The sequence below is a fragment of the Rhinatrema bivittatum genome, chromosome 16 (assembly GCF_901001135.1).
Source record: "Rhinatrema bivittatum chromosome 16, aRhiBiv1.1, whole genome shotgun sequence".
Taxonomy (NCBI): domain Eukaryota; kingdom Metazoa; phylum Chordata; class Amphibia; order Gymnophiona; family Rhinatrematidae; genus Rhinatrema; species Rhinatrema bivittatum.
The window spans coordinates 3,307,034-3,332,277 of record NC_042630.1 but is presented as its reverse complement, the minus strand read 5'-3'; the positions used below and the strand labels follow the sequence as shown (position 1 = coordinate 3,332,277).

The window sequence follows — 25,244 nt, the reverse complement described above, 5'->3', positions numbered from 1 at the left end:
CTCTCGGATATAGAAACATAGAGATGACGACAGAAGAAGACCAAACGGCCCATCCAGTCTGCCCAGCAAGCTATGCACTTTTTTTCCCCCCTCTTACTTGTTACACTTGGCACTTCGTACCTTTCAGTTCTATTTCCCTTCCACCCCACCATTAATGTAGAGAGCAGTGTTGGAACTGCATCTAATTGAATATGTAGCTTAGTTAGGGGTAGTAACCACCTCAATAAGCAAGCTACACCCATGCTTTTGTTTACTGGACTATGTAATTCAGTCCTTGTTGGTTGTTGTCTATATTTAGGTCCTCTTTTCTACATTGCCCCTGCTGTTGAAGCAGAGAGCTATGCTGGCTATGCTTTGAAAGTGAAGTATCAGACTTTCTCCCCTGCCGTTGAAGCAGAGAGCTATGCGTTGAAAGTGAAGTATCAGACTTTCTCCCCTGCCGTTGAAGCAGAGAGCCTTGCTAGATATGCATTGAAAGTAAAGTATCATACACTTTATAAAGCCCTATCATTCCGTTCTAGGGATCCTCAGGGAGAGCCTTAGTAGACACACATTATAAAGCTCCATCATTCAGCTCTATGGATCCTTGGAGCACCTTTCATATACTTTATAAAGCTCTATCGTTCCGTTCTAGGGATCCTCAGGGAGATCCTTAGTAGACACGTTGTAAAGTTCTATAATTCAGCTCAAGGACTCTCAGGGACAGCCTTAGATACACATTATAAAGCTCCATCATTCAGCTCTATGGATCCTTGGAGCACCTTTCATACACTTTATAAAGCCCTATCATTCCGTTCTAGGGATCCTCAGGGAGAGCCTTAGTAGACACACATTATAAAGCTCCATCATTCAGCTCTATGGATCCTTGGAGCACCTTTCATACACTTTATAAAGCTCTATCGTTCCGTTCTAGGGATCCTCAGGGAGATCCTTAGTAGACACATTGTAAAGTTCTATAATTCAGCTCAAGGACTCTCAGGGACAGCCTTAGACACACATTATAAAGCTCCATCATCCAGCTCTATGGATCCTTGGAGCACCTTTCATACACTTTATAAAGCTCTATCGTTCCGTTCTAGGGATCCTCAGGGAGATCCTTAGTAGACACATTGTAAAGTTCTATAATTCAGCTCAAGGACTCTCAGGGACAGCCTTAGACACACATTATAAAGCTCCATCATCCAGCTCTATGGATCCTTGGAGCACCTTTCATATACTTTATAAAGCTCTATCGTTCCGTTCTAGGGATCCTCAGGGAGATCCTTAGTAGACACGTTGTAAAGTTCTATAATTCAGCTCAAGGACTCTCAGGGACAGCCTTAGACACACATTATAAAGCTCCATCATCCAGCTCTATGGATCCTTGGAGCACCTTTCATATACTTTATAAAGCTCTATCGTTCCGTTCTAGGGATCCTCAGGGAGATCCTTAGTAGACACGTTGTAAAGTTCTATAATTCAGCTCAAGGACTCTCAGGGACAGCCTTAGACGCACATTATAAAGCTCCATCATTCAGTTCCTGGGAGCACCAGGAGAGCAAGTTTAGAAGTAAATTATAAAGTTCTATCGTTCAGCTGTCGTTTGGTTTGGCCTAATGGGGCAGTGTTGTCTCCTGGAATCCTTGTTCACAATGCAGTTTTTCATTAAGTTTGTGTTTTGTTTTTGCTCTGATCTACTTCTTCTATATTGACCTGAGAGAGTGTGAGCACTTGAAAGCGATTTGAGGAAATGTATTGAGTTAATCCAATAATAAGATCACCATACACCGATTTTGGTGATTTTTAAAATCCTCATTTCCCGTCACAGAAATGTCGTGGCTGGCCCTTTAAATGTTAATTCCTCTGCTGGCAGGCAGGGGAGCACCCAGCCCAGCCACAGCCAGTATATAAACATCCCAGAAGCCATTTTAAGGCAGTAAGATCCAGAGAGGAGTCAGAAAAGAAAAGAGAAGAGACCACCGACACCCCCTCCTCCTCCCTTAAGTACCATCAGCGGGCCCCTGCCCCCCTCCGCTCACCTGAAGGGAGAAAGGGGCAAGCCATGAGTGAGGTGGGAGAAGAGACGATCCCTTCCTCAGCACCTGCAGCAGCTGCCCCCCAAGATGCCAAAGGGAAACCCTCCAGTGCCCCCTCCAGTAAGCAAGTTCTTGGTAAGTGGCAGGTAGTGGGACGGTGACGTGACCCAGCCTGCAGGGGAGCCCGGAGCGCAGCGCCAGAGCACGAAAGCAGTTACCAGGAAACTTGGCTAAGTAGTTGGAGCAGGGTGAAACTTTCACCTTCAGGGAGCTGCCTTTGCCAGACAAAAGACAAACATCGGAAGCCGGTGGCCAGGCAATGTCTCGGACACACGTTTAAATAGGCAAGCTGCTAGGGACCCCTGGCAATCCAAAAATTGCCCACTTCAAACCCAGACCAGCTCTAGTTAAGGTAATGCCTCTGGCCAGTCACTCGTGCCTAAGGCTTTTTATTTCAAGCCAATTTGAACAAAAGAGAGAAAAAACTTGCGCCCTATATCCTCCCAGCTTGGTGTGACAGAGCTTGCAGGTTGCAACAGCTGTCTGCACTCCCAGTCTCTCTTCCCTTGGGAGCAAAATCTCCTGTATACAACTTTGAAACTTTTCATTTTTGGGAAGGACGAGTGAGGGCGGGAGGAGATCATTTTGCTTCCACCAGGCTTCACTTCAGCTTAATCTCTGAATTAGCTGCATAGCCCCCAGCATTTAAATGTTAGGTGCGTCAGCGATTAACTTCTGTCCCGGATCTTTTCAGTGGAAGAAGGGAAACAAATTCTCCATTACAGTGCAGGGTCCCCTCTGCAGAGTCTGCTTTTTCAAATAGAAACCTTGCTTTGTAATGACTTCTCTGCTCTCAAGAGTTTACATGCTGAGGTGGCAGAGCCACAGGCTGATAAGGGACAAGTGACCTTTGGGATTTTCTATTCACTAAGCACCAGCCCTAGAGCTGTATTGACTCTGTGCTCCTTCCTTATCTATATCATCCACAACTCCACACTAGGAGAGACGATTTTGTATATAAAATAGTTAAAATGTTTCTGTGTGGAAGACCTGAGTTCAGCTCCTGGGCCAGGCTGGCTGGGGATGCTGCAGAGGTAGCACTTACAACCCCTGGGAGGAAGAGGGAGCCCCAGCCACTGCTCAGTGGTGACACAGACTGGCGTTGGGCACTGGAAGGAGCCATGGTCTGTGGCCTCTGGCCAAGGACTGGGCTGGGGAAAGGTTATAAAATTTAGGGAGAAATCCCTGGGCACTTGTGAACGAAGGGCTCAAGGTATAGTTCCAGCTGAGCCCGAAGCCCAAAGGAGCAGAAGAAAACAGATGAGCCTGAAAAATACAATAAAAAAGGAAAATATTTAGATGGAAGAAACATTGAAAGCGTCTTAACTTGTTAAAATCAGCGCCTGTCCCTTTCTCAGCTACCTACAAAGGTTTTCAGAACTAGTTTCAGAGCTGCACAAATTTCATCCAAATCAAAAATGCTTCAAACTGATTTGAAACTGGTTGTGGATGTATTTGCAATCTTGTTAGACAAGGGGAGACAGCCCCATGTCAAGAAGCACAGGCTATGCTGGTCTTGGTTTTTCCTGCAGGCTCTCCATTGGATTTTTATTTGTCTCATAGACATTGGAAACCACTAGGTCCATATTCAGCCACTGGGTGATACTTATCCAGCTAACTTAGCTGGAATATTCAGCTAGGGTTGTTGCTTCCATTAGCAAACTAGGTAGTCATCTAGAGTGCCAAAACTTTTGGGGTGGTAAAATCTAGCTAGCAAGAGGTCCAGAGGGGTGCTGTGTGCTTAAAAAACAAAGGGGGAGTGCTGTGCTGGAGCTGCCACCTATAAGGAAGTTTGGGGAGGGGGTGAAAGACTGAAGGTTCAACTACTCTTGCATTGGCCTTATATCCCGTAGTATGAATGTGCCACTGAATAAACCCAGCTAGCTTAAAAGTTAGCCAGATAAGTTTATTTGGCTAACTTTAGGACTGTTTTTGGTTGCCCTAAAGGTATCCGGCTACATTACTGGATGCTGAAAATCAGTGTTATCTGACTAATTTACTGCTCTGCCTTGGAATGCTCCTGTACGCTAACCTGCAGTAGTAGCAGTGGTGTGAGGGTTTGTTTTTTGTAAGAATTAAAGGTGAATTTCCAGCCTGCTAGGCACAAGCTTCGCCTGAAAGCCAGAAGCCAGAGCTCATGGGTGAGAAGGAATCCGTGCCCCTTCCCACTAAGGAGCACAGGACGCTGCTCTCCCGAGGCCCCCACCCTGTGGTGCTCAGAAGTGGGGTCACACTGCAGCACCCGTGCAAGGGAAGGATCACTTTTAGCACCTCAAGCGTGACTTTCCCTGCAGTACAATTCTGATTTCCAATAAAGCTGTAATAACCATCTTCCCTCACCCCCTCCAGCAGTCAACCTCCCTACCCGTTGGCCACTACCCCAATAATCCAGTTCTTACTAGTTTTGACACTTTTAGCTTTTCCCCTTGCTTATGTTGTATCCAAGTTTATTTCCTCCTTGTTCATTGTCTGTTTTATGGTTGCAATGTAAACCGTAGTGATAAGTAACGCTGTTATTTGAACTTCGGTATAGAAAAGTTATAAATAAATAAATAGCTGGATAAGCTTTTAGCCAGCTGAAAATGTCCCCAGGAATGTCACTGGCAACATTTTAGAGTTTACCGAGCAGTCAGACTGGAGGAATTTTCAAATTACAGCATTTGTCCGTCTAAGTGTCAATCTTAGCCGGACAAATGTGCTGAATATGGATCTCTGCAAGTCCTTGGAAGTAAAGGGGGCAGGGCTGGCCTAATTCAGCCTGTCCCTGATGACCTGAAGCCATCTGGTCATTTTCATGACGGTTCCTAAATCCAGTCCTTGAACACCCCTTACAAGATTTACTTTTCAAGGTAATCCACATGTGTAATTAACTTGGTTCTGAGATGAACTAGCTGCAGCTTTTTCTCATGAATATTCATTGCAAATATCCTGGAAACCAGACCTGTAAGGGTTTCTCGAGGACTGGAGGTGGGGCCAGTGGACTAATTGTTATGTATTAGGCCTAGCATATGAGCATGTTGGTTTTAGACACAAGCGTATCCCTGTATCTGTTGGTGTCCATGTGCTGCGAGGACTATCTGCTTTCTGTTTCTGTGTACCTGACACAAAGTGCAGGCCTTTTATCTCCACAAGGGTTTATTAGTGCTATTTGCCTCTCCTTGCTCATGTTTGGTAATGAGGGTGGTATGTGAGCAAGAAGTGAAAATTAGAAGGGAAATCAACCAAAGGGGTAACCTCTTGATGGTGCGGGAAGTGCATTGACTGTGCCAAAATTCACTGTGAGACTGGTACAAAATTTTCACGATAAGACAGTAATGAGCCTCTTCTCAAACTGATAATTCAAGATTTATCAAGATGGCAACACTGGGATATATTGAAGAGTCTGGCCTTTCAAATAAGCATCAGGCATATTTCCTTCGTATTCAAGTGAACGCAAAAGAAAGCTGCTCTGCTGAATGTTGCAGACCCAGCTACATACCAGGCGGTCTCACCAGTGTCCCCCCACACAGAAATCTTATGATGAGACCTGCTGCTGTGCTGAAAACACATTGCCCACATTGTCTGACCTTGTCCAGAGTGTTCCATTCCGCAAGAGGGCACAATGCCCCACTGAAAGCAGCCTAGCATGCAATGCCTTACCTTGTCACCTGGCAGAGCCCTCACCTCTGGCAAAACCAGAGTCCAGCCATGAGATCAATGTGCCATCTGCGGTGAAACTCTTCAACATTGCCTCCCTGTCAGGACTGACCCAATGCTGCCTGCTGAAGTTTGTTCAACCCTGTCAGCAGATGTACAGCAAAGACTGCAGATCAAATCTCCCACCAGCCCCCAAAGAAGCCAAATAGTCATTGTGTTTCTGCTGGGGTGGAAATCATATACCAGATCCATGCTGATTGCAAGGGTAATGAATGTTGCTTGTGTTTAATATGGCTCATATCAAGGTTCACTGCCATCATGGTCCTCATGGAAGAACTAGAGGCTTACCAAGAGCCTTGCTAAAGTTGGACCCATGAGTGATACCAACCAGAATGAAAATTCAGAACATTCTGTGTGTGCCAAGGCTGAGGCTTGATGCATAGACTGAATGCACTGTTCCTATCAGGTTTCCAAAATCTACTGACATTTCTTATGTCTCAGCTGGAAAACCAGAACAGAGCACACAGATCTGTGGCGACTGCAAGGACACCATCGGTAAAGGTCTTCAGGCTGTTGTTGACAATCCTAGGAGGGAACCTTTTGCTAAAGTGGATTTTGACCCAGGCTTATTGATATCTGAAACCAGAGTGAATGGCGCTGATGAACATAGATTTGCCGAAGATCAAAGGTAGAGATTGGTGGATCTGATTTACTTACGTCCTCATCACAGAATGTATTATGCCAAGCACCAGCAGAGATAGTTATGAATCTGAATGCTTGTGTGGATCACTGACATCCATATAGTGGGCTGCATTTCCTAGTGAAAAGATTTTGCCGGGGCACAATAGAAGTGCAAAAAGGATGATCCAGTTTTCCTGTGTACTTACAGCTCTGGACCAAAGTGGGTTATAGCTACCATCACAGAAGAACAAAACTAGCTTGATTCACTGCAACAATGGCTGTTGGACAGATGGTGATCAATTCCATGAGCCAGAAATGCCATCAGAACAAGTTGTGGTTTCTTCTTTGCCAGAGCCCAGTAGCTGCAGCCCTGCTTTTCCCATGGGTGCCAAGCCTGTTAAAGAGCAAGTATCAGAAGCTGCAATGTTATCACCATCAACAATGGTATTTCAGCACTTTCCCAAATGTATAACAAGACGATAGATTGGCCCTGACATCCAAACACCTACGTCACTCAGTGGGTGGGAGGTTGTATAGTCAGACATTTAAACTAAAGAATAGGGGTGGCAGGAGATGGCCAATGAAATTGGCATGTCAAGCCCAAGCAATACAGTAAGTGAGAAGAGAAAATAAAAAAGCAGAAAAGGTTCCTAGGAAGTGCAACAAATCAAGGGAGACAAGTTGGAAAGCTATGACCACAAATGCCTGCAGGTCTGGCATTAAAATCCCAGACCTGCAGGCCCTAATGGAGGAGGTGGACTTGGACTGTTGCTGTTCATGGAGACCTGGTTCTCTGATTCTCACAACTGGGATATGGCCATAGCAGGCTATAATTTAAGGAAGGACAGAGAGGACAGAAAAGAGGGGTGAGTGGCTCTTTATGTCAAAAACAATATCCAAAAAACGGAACTGCAAGGAACATGGGGTAGAGAAGAAGCATTATGGGCCGTCCTAAAAAAAAAAGATGATGGTGCATCCATTTTTACTGGAGTACAGGCCTCTGACTGGAAGAACTAGGCAGAGATCTGGTTAAAGACATCCAGTAGGGAGAAAAGAAGTGGGAAGTGTTGCTCATTGGACATTTTAATCTGCCGGATGTAAGAAGGGAGTTTATACCTGATTTAGTGCTCACTAACGGAGATAATATCTCAAATGTCTGGGTGGGTGCCCACCTCAGCACCAGTGATTATCAGACGGTATGGTTTGATACAGCAAATAGGATACAGAGAGGTCACACGAAGACTGGAGATTTGAATTTAAAAAATATGGACTTTTTCGAAATGGGGATGTACCTGGGAGAAAATGAAAGGTGGAAGAACAGTGGGCCTAACTAAAAGGAGCATTTACAAAGGTAAAAAATCTATATGTTAGAAAAGTAACAAAAGTACGAGAAATAAGAAACCAACCTGGTTCTCATAGGAGGTGGCAAAAAAAAAAACAGCATTCAGGAAATATAACAGATACGAAAAAGAGGAACACAGGGAAGAATATCTGGTGAAATTGAGGGAGACAAAGAAATTAAGAAATCAAAAAGTCAGGCAGAAGAAAGGCTTGCCAAAGAGGTAAAGCAGGGTGACAAAACATTTTCCAGATGTATCAGAGAAAGAAGGGAGGTTAGGGGTAGAATAGTGAAAATGAAAGATGACCAAGATCAATGTGTGGAGAGAAACAAAGAAATGGCCGAAATATTAAACAAATACTTCAGTTTGGTGTTCACTAAAGAAGACCCCGGAGAAGGACCGTCGCTGGATAACAAGACTGTGGATGGGGGTGAAGTAGATGAAACTCCGTTTACAGAAGAGAATGAATGAGAAGAGCTAGGAAAACTGAACGTGGACAAGGCCATGGGGCCTGATGAGATTCATCCCAGGATACTGAGGGAGCTCAGAGAGGTGCTGACGGGTCCGCTGCATGGACCTGTTCAATAGATCCCTGGAAACGGGAGCGGTGCCAAGAGATTGGAGGAGAGCGGTGGTGGTCCCGCTTCACAAGAGTGGGAGCAGAGAGGAGGCTGGAACTACAGACCACTTAGCCTCACCTCGGTGGTGGGAAAAGTAATGGAGACTGAAGGAAAGGATCGTGACCTATCTACAATCAGGAGGCTTGCTGGACCCCAGGCAGCAGGGATTCAGCAGGGGAAGGTCCTGTCAGACTAATCTGAATTATTTTTGATTGGATGACTAGAGCATTGGATCAGGGAAAAGCATTCAATGTGATTTACTTGGATTTTAGTAAAGCTTTTGATACGGTCCCATATAGGAGACTCGTGAATAAAATGAGAAGCTTGGGAGTGGGTGCCAAGGAAGTAGCGTGGATTGCAAACTGGTTGACTGACAGGAGACAGCGGGTAATGGTAAATGGAGCCTACTCTGAAGAGAGAACGGAGTTAAGTGGAGTGTCACAAGGATTGGTGCTGGGACCAGTTCTGCTCAATATCTTTGTGAGTGACATTGTGGAAGGGATAGCAGGTAAAGTGTCTTATTTGTGGATGATACTAAGATCTGCAACACAGTGGACATACCTGAAGAAGTAGAGAAAATGAAAAGTGATTTAAGGACGCTTGAAGACTGGTTGAGGATTTGGCAGCTGGGATTCAGTGCCAAGAAGTGCAGAGTCATGCATTTGGGGTGCGGTAATCCAAAAGAGCTGTATGATGGGGGATATAAGACTGATATACATGGACTGGGAGAGGGACCTTGGGGTGACAGTGTCTGGTGATCTGAAAGCAGCAAAGCATAGAAATGACGGCAGAAGAAGACCAAACGGCCCATCCAGTCTGCCCAGCAAGCTTCACACATTTTTTCTCTCATACTTATCTGTTTCTCTTAGCTCTTGGTTCTATTTACCTTCCACCCCCACCATTGAAATATCAAGCTTGATTAGTTAGGGGTAGTAGGGGTAGTAACCGCCGCAATAAGCAAGCTACACCCATGCTTATTTGTTTTACCCAGACTATGTTATACAGCCCTTATTGGTTGTTTTTCTTCTCCCCTGCTGTTGAAGCAGGGAGCTATGCTGGAAATGCGTGATGTATCAGTCTTCTCCCATGCCGTTGAAGCAGAGAGCTATGCTGGATATGCATCGAAAGTGAAGTATCAGACACATTTGGTTTGGGGTAGTAACCGCCGTAACAAGCCAGCTACTCCCCGCTTTGTGAGTGCGAACCCTCTTTTCTTCTCCCCTGCCGTTGAAACAGAGAGCTCTGCTGGATGTGTGAAGTATCAGTTTTTCTTCTCCCCTGCCGTTGAAGCAGAGAACTATGCTGTATATCCATAGAAATTGAAGTATCAGGCTTATTTGGTTTGGGGTAGTAACCGCCGTAACAAGCCAGCTACTCCCCTCTTTGTGAGTGTGAATCCTTTTTTCCACATTTCCTCTTGCTGTTGAAGCTTAGAGCGATGTTGGAGTCACAGTAAGCATGTGTATGTTTATTTAATAAGGGTATTGTCTCCAGGCAGTAGCCATCATTCTGGCCAGTCACCCACTCTTCATTGGCGGCCTCTTGACTTTATGGATCCACAGTGTTTATCCCACGCCCCTTTGAAGTCCTTCACAGTTCTGGTCTTCACCACATCCTCCGGAAGGGCATTCCAGGCGTCCACCACCCTCTCCGTGAAGAAATACTTCCTGGCAATGTGACAAGGTGATAGCTAAAGCCAGAAAAGTGCTGGCTGCAAAGAGGAATAACCATTAAGAAAAAGGAGGTGGCGATGCCCTTGTACAGGCCCTCAGTGAGGCCTCACCTGGAGTATTGCGTTCAGTACTGGTTCTCATATCTCAAAAAGGATAGAGACAGGATGGAGGCGATCCAAGGAAGAGACCAAATTGGTATGGGGTCAGCATCGGAAGCCCTATGAGGAGAGGCTGAAGGACCTGACTATGTGCACCCTGCAAGAGAGGAGGTGCAGGGGAGATGTGATACAGACCTTCAGATACCTGAAAGGTTTTAATGATACACAACGGTCAAACCTTTTCCATTGGAAAGAAATCAATAGAACTAGGGATCCTGAAATGAAATGCCGGGAAGGACGACTCAGAATCAATGTCAGGAAATATTTTGTCACGGAGAGGCTGGTGGATGCCTGGAACGCCCTTCTGGATGAGGTGGTGAAGATGAAAACAGTGAAAGATTTCAAAGGGGAGAGAGCTAAGCACTGTGGATCCCTAAAGGCTGGAGGATGGAGATGAAGAAAAGAGCGCATGGTGCTAACGTGCTGGGGTGGTGGTTACTGCCCTTACCCAATAAGCCTTGATATTGTTAAGGCAGCTCCATCAGTGCTCTCTGCTTTAACAGCAATGAGAAAAGGGGAATTGGATTCAGAAGCAACCAACAGGGGCCCTGACTTTTATGGCTTGGGGTAACTTGCTGATGTGACTGTTACTACCCTTAACCAGAAAGCCTGATACTTTTGATACAACTCAACATTGCTCTCTGCTTCCTCGGCAAAGGTGAAGAGAAATTGGATTCAAACATCATCCAACAAGGACCCTGACGTATGATCTGGGAAACTGATAAGCCTGCGGGTAACCTGAACAGTGCAGCAGATACTGGCATAAGCATGCTGGGCAGACTGGGTGGATAATTTTGGTTCTTTTCTGCCATCATTTCTATGGATATTGGCTCCAACTGTTAAGTAACATCCACATGTATTCTGGCTGTGAGCTTCCTGGTTCTGTACAGGGTTGCTGCTTGGCTTCATGTCATAAAGAACAGGCTTAACCAGTCCTAATTTTGCCCCAGTGCATGCATGGCCTTGTAGTCCTCATTGTCCCATTGATTTCCCAAAGAAAATTAGAACTACGAATCCGGGCATGCAGTGGGGTAAAGTCAGGATTGACTCTGCCTCTCCCTCCTTTGTGACCTAGCTTGACTTGGTAATGCTAGGGAGTATATGAACCCAGGAAAGGTTGTGACTCATCCTTGCTGGCTTCTAGTTCCCTGGAGGCAGTGGCAGGTAGATCAGGGATAAAGTCCAGGGTGTGGACTCTTGCATTTCAACGCGTGCTTGGGAAAGCTTGTTGAAATACCTTAAACATGTTCTCTTCTCATACTTATAAAATGTCCTGGGAGCAAAACAACCCACACTTAGGGAATCTCTGTGAAGAGAATGCGTCCTCAGAAATCTCAGGCCTAAGGAGGAGAAAAGGGATGCTGGGAGAGGCTCAAAGCACAATAATATATTTAACTACTCCAATTTTGTCATTTATTATCTGTTTTTAGCATCTAAAGTCCAGGGCACGGTGAAATGGTTTAACGTACGAAACGGCTATGGCTTCATTAACCGGTATGTTCTCTTCTGAGATGACTCTATTATATGCACTTATAGTCTGTTTCCATTCACTACCAGAGAGAGCCTAACTTTGAAGACAGCCACATATTAAGTCACTTGGCAAAGACAGTTCTTTTACATAATTCAGCTGCCCCCACCCCCCTTGGGTTTTGGTTTTATGTCTCATTCCTGAGAAGATATTAGTGTTTAAAGTTTATTAGAAAACTCCTGATTCAATATATTTTTGCCTTCCCTGTTATGAAACAAAGTACTTTCAAAGGCACTGTTATCAGAGCCTCCATGCTGACAAATTAATTTAGAGATACAGATTTTTAAAAGCAAGGGCTGAGGCAATAATTAAAGCTTGATATTTTAATTTTTTTTTTTTAAACAAAACAAGAAAGCAGACCTGAGAATAAGACCACAAGAGGCTAGGCAGGTTGATATTTTGTGAACAATCTAGCTAGCCATGCTGCTGTTTTTGCTCTGCTATTATGGAACTCTCTCCCTCTTGGTCTTAAGTAAGAAAATGACTCCAGAAAGAAATCAAAAAGTGGCTCGTCACTTGGTAATTAGAACATCTAACTGCCTTTCGCTTTTATTATTGACCTTAATTTTCAATCTGCTCAGACATCAGACTGCATGTCTGCTTTATATTTGATGCATTCGTCATTGGATATGTTTTGAATTAATGCATTGTGATATATTATTTTAGTTTTATATATTATATATCAAATGGCTAAGGGAAAGGTGGTCTAACAAGTAAAGAAGCTAAAGTATTTTTATATCAGTTTTTAAAGCCATCTTGCAGTAGTCTAGTGAGCAGGATAAAACTCTTTACAGACATCTTGCTCCGTCTCCTGGTCCATGCGATGGGGAAAACCTGGGCTGAACCTAAACATGCAGCCATCCTGTGGTTACTTGCTCTGTCTCCCCCCAGGGTATGGATGAGCAGGCAGGTACTTTGTGGGGCCATAAATGGGCTCTTGTAGTCTTGATGTGGCTTCATCTATCTCTCTGTCTTTGCTTCATTGTCTGTCTCTCTCACTGCCTGTATTTCTATCTCATTTACTCTATCTCGTCGCACTCTCTGTAAAGCATTCATTAACTCACCATAAAGAATCTATGACTTCACATTCATACATGCTTGATAGTTGCTTATTTCCATTTTTCTCACAAAGTTTCCTTCACTGCCCTATATCTCCCTCCTCATCTTTGTCTCTCTCAAATTCTCTCTAGGAATGACACCAAGGAAGATGTCTTTGTACACCAGGTGAGTGAATGTAGGGTAAGAATATGTGCAGGACATACACAAAATATCTGGAAATATGGAGCATCCTTCCACCCATCCAGTCATCTATGTCTTGAATTCTGTCCATTGCTCACCCTTGGCTTTGTCTATGCTAAACGTCACTCACCGTTGGTTTGAACCACCATTATAATTCCCCTTTTTTTTATTATAAAGTTTCTCCATTCCAATCTCCATCATAGCCTTTCTCTGTTTATTAATTCTAATTTTCATCCACAACCCAACCTCTATCCATCATCCATTCTAACCCTCATAACTCCTCCAGCATTCATTTTTACTATTTAGTCTACTTCCATACTTCCAATCCACAATCTATTCAACACTAAAACAACAATGAAACATATGGGTGGTATAGATTACAAATTGGTTATGTGCCATCATAGTATGGTAACAATTCATAATTATAAACTAAGTGTGTATGTTAAGCTTGTTTGTTGGGAACATATTAGGCGGTTTGGTTTTACCATTACTATGCATTGGTAGGTTAAAAATAACAGCTTCTGACTTAGTGCATCTTTATTCATCATCTGTTTTTCTCCTTCTCTTTATCTTTTTATCTTTATTTATTGTCCATCCTTTCTAATTTTCATCTTATCTCTACCTTAATTTTCTTATTTGTGTATCCAAACCTAAGCCCATTCTCCATCTTCCAAAAGAGATCTTCCTTGCCTTGTCTATACCGGTCTTCTAGGAGAAAGGTGTCCAGCTGTTTCATGCCCTGTAGATGACCACCTGGCTATATTTATTTTATTTACTTCCAAACATTTGATAGTCTGCCTTTTTCCAAAATGGTCTCAAAGCGGATTACAATCAAATAAGTATAGATTAATAGATACAGAAGTGATATTATCATTGAGTCTGTTTCCAGGCATAGTGGATATTTCTTCCTCACAGTCTGGGGGAAGGCCTGGTTGAACGCCATGCCTTTAGTTTCTTTTGGAAAGTGGACGGTTCAAGGCGAAAGATTAGTGGTACTTCATTCCAGATTTTAGGTTCTGTTTTTTCAATTCAGAATCTCCCAGAGGACTTTGAAATGAGAGTTGAAACAAAACTAAGAGCTTACCTGTTTATGACTTATAAGCATGTGGTAACTCTGGTCTCAACTCCTGCAGGATGTTGTAACTGTTCTAAGTTTAGGTGATGCATCTGTTCCCTTCTCCTAACCTCCAGCAGGCTTTCATGAAAATCCCATATTTTTCCCTTCCCTTTTTATTATGAATTCTGAATGTTTTTTCCCTGATCCTCCCATCACCCTCTGGCCATCACCTGTCGCAGTGAAACAGCTGCAGAAAGAGATCATTGAACTGGTCTGTCCCACATCTCCCAACCGCATTGCTACCACAGAATGACCCTTTGAGTTAAAAATAGTACCCCACAACTCAACTGCAGTCCGTAACCTGAGATATGAACTAAGAACTAAAATTATCAGTCATGTGGGCTGAAAATGATGTGATGAGTGCACCCTGGGGATGGGGGTCGGGCCTATAACAGCTGACCAGCCATTTCAGATTTAGACCCTTGATAGGCTTGCTTTTCAGTCTTGGCATACAGCTCTTTTATACCTTAAACTGATCAGATAAACAGGCTAGGGTATGTGAATTCCTTTTATACTGACATTCAGTCTGTATCCCAAGCATTCCCATCTGAATTTGCTTTTTATACACTCCTCTTAACTCACTGACATGAGATGGTAAAGTATTTATCTAAATATCTCTGTGGCACACTTTTCAGCCAGATCTGACATTAGACTATCCTTGGAGCCTTATCATCCACACTTAAACATTTTTTTTCTCTCAGTTTTGAAAGTACATTTCTCCCTGAGCTATAACCTCTGCCTTCCAATTCACCATTTCCATCCACCTTGATAAGTCCCTCATACAAATCTGTGTCTAGTCCTCAAATATATTTATAAAGCCCTGTAATCATAGATCTCTCTTAGGGATGGATTTTAGGAACTAGCACACAAAGCCTGCAGGTCAGTGTGCTGGAAGAATTTAGAAATGGTGGGCCTCTTTGCCCAGTTATTTAATTTCCTGCATCTACTGGAAGGGGGGAAAAATGCAACACAAAGCAAAAGATGTGCAAAGTGTCATAGGACTTTATTTCAGAAGGGGTACATTTAAAGGACTAGTCAAGTCCTGTGCTGCTTTTTGCAACAAAGCTCAGCTGGCTAGATTCAAGGTTTGCATTGTTTCCTGTGTACCTAGACTGCAATTACAAAGAACAATCCTCGGAAGTACCTGCGCAGCGTGGGCGATGGCGAGACAGTGGAGTTCGATGTTGTGGCGGGAGAGAAGGTGAGAGCAAAAACTGTATGGACATGCTGGTGAATGCTGGTTGTAAATTATCCTCTTTCCCTCCCACTGGGAGCCCATGGAGACTTCTGAGATGGAAGACATCATGGGCAGGGGGTTCTAATCCTCAGTCTGCTGGGAAGATAGTACGAGTCACAAGTCGCAGGCTCTGTATCCCTTCGCTTCTCCCCATCCCTAGAGGTGGCAGGATCTGAATCCCTGCACCATTCCCCTAAGCCCTCCAGTTTCTGTATTTCTTTCTTCTGCTGCTCTCACTCTCCTGTTCTCCCTTTTCTCTCTTTTAGGGGGCTGAGGCAGCCAATGTGACTGGTCCAGAGGGAGCACATGTGCAGGGAAGCCGCTATGCTGCTGACCGTCGGCGCTATCGGCGAGGATATTTTGGCCGCCGGCGTGGAGTTCCTCGTAGCGTAAGCAAACTGCCTTCAGGAGCTGATACTCTTTATATGAGAGGGCTCCATGTTCCTTTTTGATGGTTTTTCTGTGCTGAAGCATCATGGAGCCCTGGCAGTTCACTTTTGTCCTGAGCTTGTTTATGTAAGCGGGTCACAATGGTATTTCATTTTTCATAATGGTTAAAAGTGGAAAGTAGAATTTTAATGAATGAAATCTCAGGAAGGTCTCCAGTTTTTCACTGTCTTCCTTTTTATCCAAAAACCCACTGTCTCTGTGGAAGGATGACTCTCTCTCTCTCTTCTTTCTTTTTCTTTTTATCTCTATCTTGTACACCATTAACCTTCCATCTCTCCAGCTCCCTGCATCTTTGCTTCAGCTAGTGCGAGGGTAAGGAGAAGAGTCTCAAACCGGGGTAAGGAAGCCTGTCCTTCTGGCAGTGGTATAAGCCTTCAGTTCACATGCCACTTTCTGCATGAGACCTGGCTTGAGACCCCAACACCAATGTGTAGATGGTCATCCCATAGCACTGCACCTCCTTCCTTCTTCCGTTGCACAATGCTTGGCATTTATATTTGGCAATGCCAGAGGGAACACTGGAACTGAATGATCCGACTGGCCGGCAAACAATTTTAGCACTGCAAAGATATGAGGATGAAATCTTACACCCCCTTCCCTCTTAAAGCAACAGTGCCATCGTGTGGCCTTCAAAATACCAACCTGGCTCTATTCTACGTGCATCTGTTTGTCTCATTTCTACTTCTCCTTTTCTTTTATTATATTTTTTCCATAGTTTTTTTTGTGTTAACCCTTATGCTACCTTGCAAAGATGTGTATCGTGGAGCTGGGAGGTCATCTGAGCAAAAAAGGCCATTTTCATAACCAGCCACTCCTGGCAGAGGGTTAAAGGAGAAATTACTACATACCTAATTTCCTTTCCTCTAAGGAAAGCAGGCCAAGCCACACCAGTAGGTTATGCATGCCTACCAGCAAATGGAGACAGTAAACTGACTTGCTGACATATAGCACTGCCCCGACATAAGCCTGTCAGTATCTGTAGAAAAGCGAAACTGTGGACAAATTGATTATACTTGAATGTGACTATTAACAGGCAAGCACTTATGTTTCCATCCAACTGGAAACAGTGAGCTCAGCAAAAATGGTTCACATCAACTAATCTTGGGTTGGTTATGTCACTTGCCAGTCTTTCAAACGAATGAACAGAAATAACATTGTCCGCATATAAAGGATAAACTAAAAGCAAGTAGGCAGCCCAGAGTGGGTTGTGGATTGGCCTGCCTTCCTTAGAGGAAAGAAAATTAGGTAAGTAGTAAGTTCTCCTTCCCCTGCACTCAGGCAAGCCAATCCACACCAGTGGGATGTACCAAAGCTACTCCCAAAAAGGGTGGGAGACTGCCCACAGTCCTGTTAACAGCACACACGCAAAAGCTGCATCCTCCTGAGCCCTAACGTCCAAGCGGTAATGCTTGGAGAAAGTGTGAGGACCACATTGCTGCCTGGCAAATCTTGATGGGGAACAACCGAAGCTCCGCCCACAAAACCACCTGAACTCGGGAGAAATGCACCCTGACCTGTCTAGATAATGGGACATCTGCACCCACGTAGGCGGCCATGATGATTTTTTTCACCCAACGGGCCATAGTCGCCTATGTTTCCAGTTCTCCTTGTTTAACTCCACCATGGAACACAAACAGTCGATCAGACTTCCTGAAGGAGTGAGTTATCTTCAAGTGCAGAACCAGATGCCACTTGACATCCAAGGTATGCCAAAGACGATAATCTTGCTCATCTTTATCCCTGTCCAGCATGGACATGGAAATGGAAATAGAATGACTCAAATGAAACTCCGAAACCACTTTTGGCAAAAGAGAAAGTACAGTCCTAAGCTGTACTGTCCAAGGAGTCATGGTAGAAATGGCTCATAGCAAGAAAGAGCTTGCAGCTTAGAGACCAGCTGTGCCAAACAGATTGCTACCAGAAAAACTGATTTCAAGGTGAGCAGCCACAAAGACAAATGATGCGGTGGCCAAAACGAAAATGCAAGACCCAATTAAGGTCTCAGAGGCATTAGTAGCCGCAAGGGAGGACGTAAATACTTGACTCCCTTCAAGAACCTGGACACATCTAGATGAGAAGATAAGGATCTACCATTGACCCATCCCCTATAGCGAGAGATAACTGCTACCTGCACCTTTAACCAAACCTTCCTGCAAAAAAATCCAATATCAGTCGAATTTCAACTTTAAGACGGTGAGAACTTCGCCCCTCACACCAGATCTCAAACACTCTCCAAACCCTAACATAAGCTAGAGATGTAGAAAACTTCCTGGCCCGGAGCAAAGTGGAAATCACTGCACAAGAATAACCACACTTTAGTAACTGAACCCTCTCGAGACAAACCGTAAGACAAAACAGATCCGGATCATCGTGCAGTTCCGGAGATCCCTCCTGAATGACAGTCTGAGAGGACTGTCCACCAGTAGCCTCTGAAGATCAGCATACCACGGCCTCCAGGGCCAATCTGGAGCCACCGGAAGTATGGTTTCAGTCTGACTCACAATCTTTAGAATCATTGGCCATGGAAGGAAAGCATATAACATCCCATTCCGCAGCCGAACCTGAACAAGGGCATCGATTCCCAACGTTCTCGGATCTCTTCTGCGACTGAAGAACCTTGGTACCTTTGTGTTGTTGGAGCTCACCATCAAATCTAGGTACAGCCAGCCCCAATGCATCGCTATGAGTTGAAAGGCCTTGTCTGACAACGCCCACTCTCCTGGGTTCAAGACCTGTCTGCTGAGGAAGTTGGCCTGTACATTGTCCTTCTCGGCAATGTGGGAGGTGGATATATCCTCAAGATGTTCTGCCCACACCCTAAGTGCATCTATCGCAACAGACACCTGTTGGCTTCTGGTTCTGCCTTGATTGATGTAGGCCACTGTTGTGGCATTGTCCGAAACTATTCTTACCGATTGAGCTTCCAGATGCTCAGTGAACTGTAAGCATGCCAGTCGAATTGCACGCACTTCCAATGGTAAGTGGAGTCTGTATGTACTTCTGTGACTGCGGATTCCACCGGGAGAGCAATACGTGCTGAAGGGGCTGCATGTGCGCCCTTGCCCAGGAAACTACGTCCAATTTGGCTGCCATTCAATGCAGGTGAATAGTCCTTCTCAGGGCCTGAACTTCAGAAAGTAATTTCTGAATGTGACTTTTCTGGCAGAAACAATCTGCTGTGTTTCATAAGGAATCGCACGCTGAGATACTCTAATGTTTAAGACAGCTGTAAACTGCTCTCGACCAAGTTAACCACCCAGCCTAGCTCCTGAAGCAAGGAGGTCACCTTGCAAGATGCCAAATGACTCTTTTGCACTTTTGACTTCAATCAATCAGTTGTTCATATATGAATGGACCAGAATGCACTCTTTGTGCAGAGACACCTCTACTACCACCATGACCTTGGAGAAGGTCCTGTGTGCAGTAGCCAGCCCAAAGGACTGGGCCTGAAATGGATAATGACGTCCCAAAACGGAAAAGCATAGGAAACAAAGATCCTGGCAAATGGGACTATGTAAATAGGCCTCCATCAGATCAAGATGTGAGAAATTCCTCTTTATGTACAGCCATAATTACGGAATGTAGAGTTGCCATCCAGAAGTGAGTCACATGCAAATGTCGACTGACTCCCTTCAGAGCCAGGATGTGCTGAAAGGACCCCTTTCCTTCTTGAGAACAACAAAATAAATGCAATTGCATCCCGTATTTTCTTGCGAACTGGAATTACGTCCTTCAAATCCAACAGCCTCCTTAACGTAGTCTCCACTGCCATTCTCTTCTGTGGAGAGACCATAAATGCATCTGGAGGAATTCTGAGAAATTCTAGAGCATAGCCATCCCTTTCCACCTCCAGGACACAATGAGCCGTCATAATCTGGGCTCACCTTTGATAAAAGAGAAATAGATGCCTGCCTATTTCCTGATTCAGTAGATGAGCACCACCCCTTCATTGTGAATATCAAGATGCTCCGGACCCAGAACCCGCATCCTTATGAGGCTTTTTAGGCAAAAAGACTGAAAGCTTCTGAAGGACGAGATTTTGGAGTAGTTGCTCCTATGCAAAAATGAAACAGATGGGAAGCCCTGGAGTGACCCTTGGCCCCAAAAGGACATGACACTACTTTCTTGTCCTCCGGCAATCGAGGAACCTTGTGAAATTGGCCTTAGAAGTAGTGTCTGCCGACAAGTTTCACAGGCACAACTGGAGCCTAGCCGCTATCATGGAAGCCACCCCTCTGGTAGCCATCCGCACCAAGTCACAGCCCACATTGACTAAGAATGCGGCTCCCAATTCCATCACTGATCTGCCATTGGACCCTGCTCCTTGGGTCTCCTGAGAGAGACGCAAACCAACCCAAGCACCAGGCAGCAGCAAGAAGCAATTTGCAAATTCATTGCCATGGTCTCAGATGGCCTCAATCCTCCAATCTTGAGCATCCTTTAGAGCTGCCCCTCTTTCAACCTGGATGAGGGGTCACTTGGTGACAGTGCATACCAAGGCAACCACCTTCGGGAATCACAGCTGTTCCCTTGTTTTTGGATCTAAAGGATACAAACTCGCCCCCCTTTAAACCTTGACTCTGGGGCATTCCACTCCTGGTCAATTAATTCTTGAATTGGATCCAGGAGGGTGAAGAAACAGGAAACTTTGCGTCTTCAGGATCTGAGTCAACAGACTCAACAACTCATCTTTGTGAAAAAAACGGAGTAGAGTCCAATGTGGCTCCAAATCAGGTGTAATTTCTCCCTCTTCCCCATTGGAATCATTCGACATGTTATGATCCACACCCCCTGAACAGCTCCAGGGATAGTCTCTCTGCAGTGCTTGCCTGTAGTGGATGATAAGTGGGAGGCCCAAGAATGTGATCCCTTCTTAGTAAGGTGCTTTGCCTCTGCTGGACACCCCTGCAGAAAAGCCTGCAGACCTCAAAATTCCACCCAGGAGGATGGATTCATACCGGGGCTCTTAGACCCAAACCTGGCACTGTTCAAATCCCTCTCCTGGGGATGCTCATCCAAGTACTTAACCAGGCCCAACCCTACTTAGCTTCCAAGATCAGGCGCACTCAGGGTGGTGTGGCCATAAGCCCTCTGCCATCGAGAACAAGGGGGAAGGGGAACTGTCCACTGTGTCGCCTCTCAACCCACTCCCCTCCAGAGCCACCATAGACCCAATGTCAACAAAATCTGTAGTAGCCAAATCAGCGCTGACTCTGGCATAGAGAGTACGATGTCTGAATTGCCCTTATATGGCAAGCTTCACAGATAGTAAGGTGCTTACCTTTTTATTTTGTCTCTGCCCTCATAGTTTTCCTGAACTGTGCTCCAGGTGGCCTCCTGCATGCACATCAATGGTGCCTGGGTATACCCCATGCATATACGTGATAAAATCTAGGCTGCGGCCTAATGTGCACAAGTTCCCGTGCAGGTGTGCATACAGGTCAGTACACCACTGTGCGGTGAGAATGTGTGCACACACACCTAAATGCATGGGTAAAAAAACACCGCCATGGCCTACCACACGGCTGACAGGGCAGAGCCTGAAAGGTGGGGCCATATCCAAAAGCTGCTGAACCCACCCACTCTTCACCAACTCCCCCGAGAAGTGAGAGGGAAAAGGGGATAAGAGACTCGGAGGGAAAGTAGGACCCAGTAAAGAAACTTCCCTCCTAACTCTTTTTTACCTGAGCTCAGCCTTCTGGCTGAGAGCACAATCAGATCACCAGCTGTGGGGTGGCTGGAGCTTTCACCGCCGAGCACTCCCTCATCCTCTTCTGGGTTGTTTTTTTTAAATTCTACAGCTGCCCAGGCTTCCAAACTTAAAGCGCTCAACTGAGGGACCATCAGGAACTCAAGTGGTGCATCTGAATCTTCTCCTCTTTCTCTCTTTTTTATCACAAGCAATCCCCACTAGGGGGATACATGTCCACCATCTAATGGAGATGGAGAATACTGGCAGGCTGATGGCAGGGCAGGGCTATATGTCAGTGACTTCAGCAAGTCAGCTTTATTCCATCTCCATCTGCTGGTAGGAGTGCATAGCCCACTGGTGTGGATTGGCCTGCCTGAGTGCGGAGGAATTTAGCTTTTTTTGGTGGCAATGGGTACATGTTTCTAGGAGCTGAGGGACAGACCCAGAAAGGACAGTCTTCAGCCTCCAGGTGTGAAAGAGGCTTGCCCATGGGTCAGGGTCAATGGCTTATCATGGACTAGAAGCCATAGGTCTAACAACTTTTTAACCACTTAGACTACAATTTCCTGACAATGGTACTGCAACAGTCTCTCACTGTTGTCTATATTCTGCTGATCCTTCAGGGTGGAGAAGATGATATCAAAGAAGGCATTACGGAGGACACTCATGTCCAGCAGTCAGATCGCCAGGCTCCTGCATATCGTGGGCGTTATCGCAGGTATAGTGTGTGGGTGTGCTTTTTTCCTCCACTTCACTCATCTTCCATTCTTTCTTCTTTTGTCTGTCCCTTCAGCACCTGTGCCATGAAACCCTCCACTGGCTGTTGCTAAGTACTGAGAGGGAGCTGCATGGGACCCCAGAAATCTGTTAAAGCATCCCTTCTCCCAACTAGTCATGGGGAAGGAGCAAGCATGCCTCCACTTACAGCACATAGGCTCCATCAGTGGCACAAGTACTATGAATTTCTAGGGTTTTATTATTTCTTTGATGTCTAATATCTGAATATATTTCTCTTTTGTAAGAGAAATCATCTTTTAATACTCTATCCCCAGCTATATCCTTTGTAATGTGTACCAGGCTGGCTGGTAAAGTGATGTACTTAGTAATTGTGAGGCATGACCATGCCCTTAAGGTAATTACAAATTGCTGAGATGTACAGTGATGGCTTCCCGTCTTATCAATAAAGGAAAACTGGGAGAGGTTAAGCAAAGCAAATGTTGTGCTCCTCTTGTGAACCTGTGGCGTGATGTAAAATACCTTAGCTGTGCTCTTCTCCTTCCCCCCTCCAGGGGGCCTCCTCGTCCCGGGCCCGCCCCAGTTTCCGGAGAGGGGGAGACCAAAGACATCCCGAATGAGGCCGTCGCTCGTGACCAGCCCTCACAGCGCCGTGGTTACCGGCGCCCCTACAATTACCGACGTCGGCCAAATGCTCCGAGTACCCAACCACAAGATGGAAAAGAGGTAGCTGTGCTTAATACCCAGTGATATCACCACTCAAGGCTGACCCACTCCTTAGTAGGTGCAATGAGTTTGGTCCCATCCAGGTCATGGATGTTAGGTCTGCCACACTGATGATTGTTTGTTTCATGCATTCTGCACAGACAGGGGAATTTGGATTCCACCTCCGGCTTGACCGGGCTCTGGTTTCAGCAGAGTTCATAGTCCTCTGGTAGGTGGGTGGAAAGAGGAGCAGGATAAATCCAGTTTGATCATAGAGAAATAGCAGAAGTAGATTGGAAGTAACTAAAGCCTGCTCTCTCGTGGGAGCTGTAGAAATATGCTGCAGTGTCCAATACATAGAAGGCTTCCTGATGAGAGGGTTGCATGGGTTAGAACACAGAAGCTGTACATAATAGCTCCTGGATGCCAGCCAGATGGGAACAAAGGGGAGATACTCTTAGTGGTAGGATATTAAAAACACCCCCAATTGCCTAGCTCTGCACCAAAATAACCTTACAAACCATTCACCTTTCAGACCAAGGTGACAGAAACCTCGGCCGATAGTGGCACTCCAGCTAATGAGCAGAGCACGGCTGCATGACACCTGGCTCCTCTGAGCACCTCCACCATCCATCAGGTAAGATGGCAGTTTTAGAGGGACTAAGACCAAAAGGACCCATCCATCTGCCCAGTATAGTGTTTTGGGGGGGTGGATGACCTGCACAGAATGGCAGTTACAATCCTCATGTCTTTTGTTCAGGGTTGTAAATACTTCTCTGTGCTGATTAGTCCAGTGCTTCATTACCATCCTCTTGCCACTAGGGATCCTAAGTTTATGCTACACCTTTTTGATTTTTGTTACTGTTTTTGTCACCACCATCTCCATGATGGCATTCCAGGCATCCACTACTTTAGATGACAAGATGTATGTGCTTGGGAACATACACCTGGGCCCTTCAGTCCTAGAGGTGACTGGAATTCTGCCCCTAAGCTCTCTAGTCCTAGAGGTGACAGGCTGTTTATCCCTGCACCTATCCCCTGAGCCCTCCAGGTCTTAGAAGTGACAGGATTCTGTGGATGCAATTACCAGCTTGTAACTTACAATTCCTAGCCTTTCATGCTACAATTTATACATTTTCTGCAGGTGTCTTGTAATCCACAAAAGAACTGAAAACATCCAGCAATCATCAAAGATCTGAAAAGACGATAAAAAAAAATGCAACCAGCCGGATATGTCAACTCACCGCTTAGAGAAATATTTGGTTGAGAGCAGAAACCCTGCGTTCCTATCTCCTGCCAATCTGCAGAGAGGGGAACCTGGGGGGAAGAGTTCTTAAAGAAAAATAAAACAGGAGGGGGAAGAAAGAAGGAAAAATCATTCTTCTCCATCTCACCCTCAGCTCGAAATCCCCCACCACCTATCAGCTTTTGGGGATGAAATGTAAAGTGATCACGATTTTTGCTTCTTTGACCTGCTGCTGATCATCCCAAGAGAGAACTTTGTCTTTATTTGCCAAATCCTGTACTGGGCATACTCTGTGACAAGGCGTGGGGATAAGCTGGGCCCGCGCTTCGTGCTGTGAGACCATTGCCGCGCTTTGATCGTGTTGCTGTTTGCAGAAATAACCGGAAGGCGGAGGGGAGCTAGCAGAGCTGTGGGGAGCTTCCTCCCACCTGAGAATGATAATAAAAAAAAAAGAGCAGGGAAAGAAAATCAGTGTGTCTTGGAAAGTTTTTTTGGTTCTGTTCTTTTGAGACGTGGAAAGGGATGATGTAAGAGATCCAGAAACCCACACCACACACCTTGGCTGTCTCTGAAACAGCCAGCGTGAAATGCAGAATCTCAACACACACACACAGAGCTGTATCCAATATGCATATGCAATACTCATTCCACCCATCTCTCATATATTCACCTGTGGCTGCAGGAGAATCAATGTCCAGTTTAAATCACAAGGTCTTTTGGAAAATAACTGGAAGTAATGGATATGTTTATCTGCTTATTTTATCACTCTTCCACTGCTCAGAAGTGAGTGAACCTCCTTCCTGGTCCTGCCTTCTGTGCTATGAGGGGGGAAGCTTTATGACAGATAAATAATTGTGAACACCTTAACCAAGAGGGAGGGCGTGGAGCAGCAGCAGGTACATCCCTCCACCTGTGCAGCTTGCGTAGGCGTGCTATGACGGCAGCTGTCAGGGCACCTGCTTAAGGTGAGCCACAAGAGATCCATGCAGTGAGGTGGAACACAACACTCAGCTCTTAACCAGGCAGTTTTCCAAGGGACACACATTCATTATTCTTGCCCAGCCCCAAATGAGAAATGTGGGTCTGTACTGGCTTTGATTGTACATAGTATG

At 45.3% G+C, this 25,244-nt stretch overlaps 1 protein-coding gene across 1 annotated transcript; it reads left to right on the top strand.

Annotated features, from left to right (window-relative positions):
- The first annotated feature begins 1,909 nt into the window (after positions 1-1,909).
- Positions 1,910-24,600, top strand: YBX3 (Y-box binding protein 3). The gene is made up of 9 exons (XM_029580352.1): positions 1,910-2,150; positions 11,614-11,677; positions 12,902-12,935; positions 15,179-15,268; positions 15,571-15,693; positions 22,070-22,164; positions 22,736-22,907; positions 23,422-23,523; positions 24,031-24,600. The coding sequence occupies exons 1-8, from the start codon at positions 2,042-2,044 to the stop codon at positions 23,485-23,487; spliced, it is 753 nt and encodes a 250-aa protein (XP_029436212.1). The 5' UTR covers positions 1,910-2,041; the 3' UTR covers positions 23,488-23,523; positions 24,031-24,600.
- Positions 24,601-25,244: the final 644 nt, after the last annotated feature.

Coding starts and splice junctions, on each gene's coding strand:
- YBX3 (XM_029580352.1), top strand. CDS start 2,042: ATGAGTGAGGTGGGAGAAGAGACGATCCCTTCCTCAGCACCTGCAGCA. Junction 12,936..15,178: donor AAGATGTCTTTGTACACCAG/GTGAGTGAATGT, acceptor CTGTGTACCTAG/ACTGCAATTACAAAGAACAA. Junction 15,269..15,570: donor ATGTTGTGGCGGGAGAGAAG/GTGAGAGCAAAA, acceptor TCTCTCTTTTAG/GGGGCTGAGGCAGCCAATGT.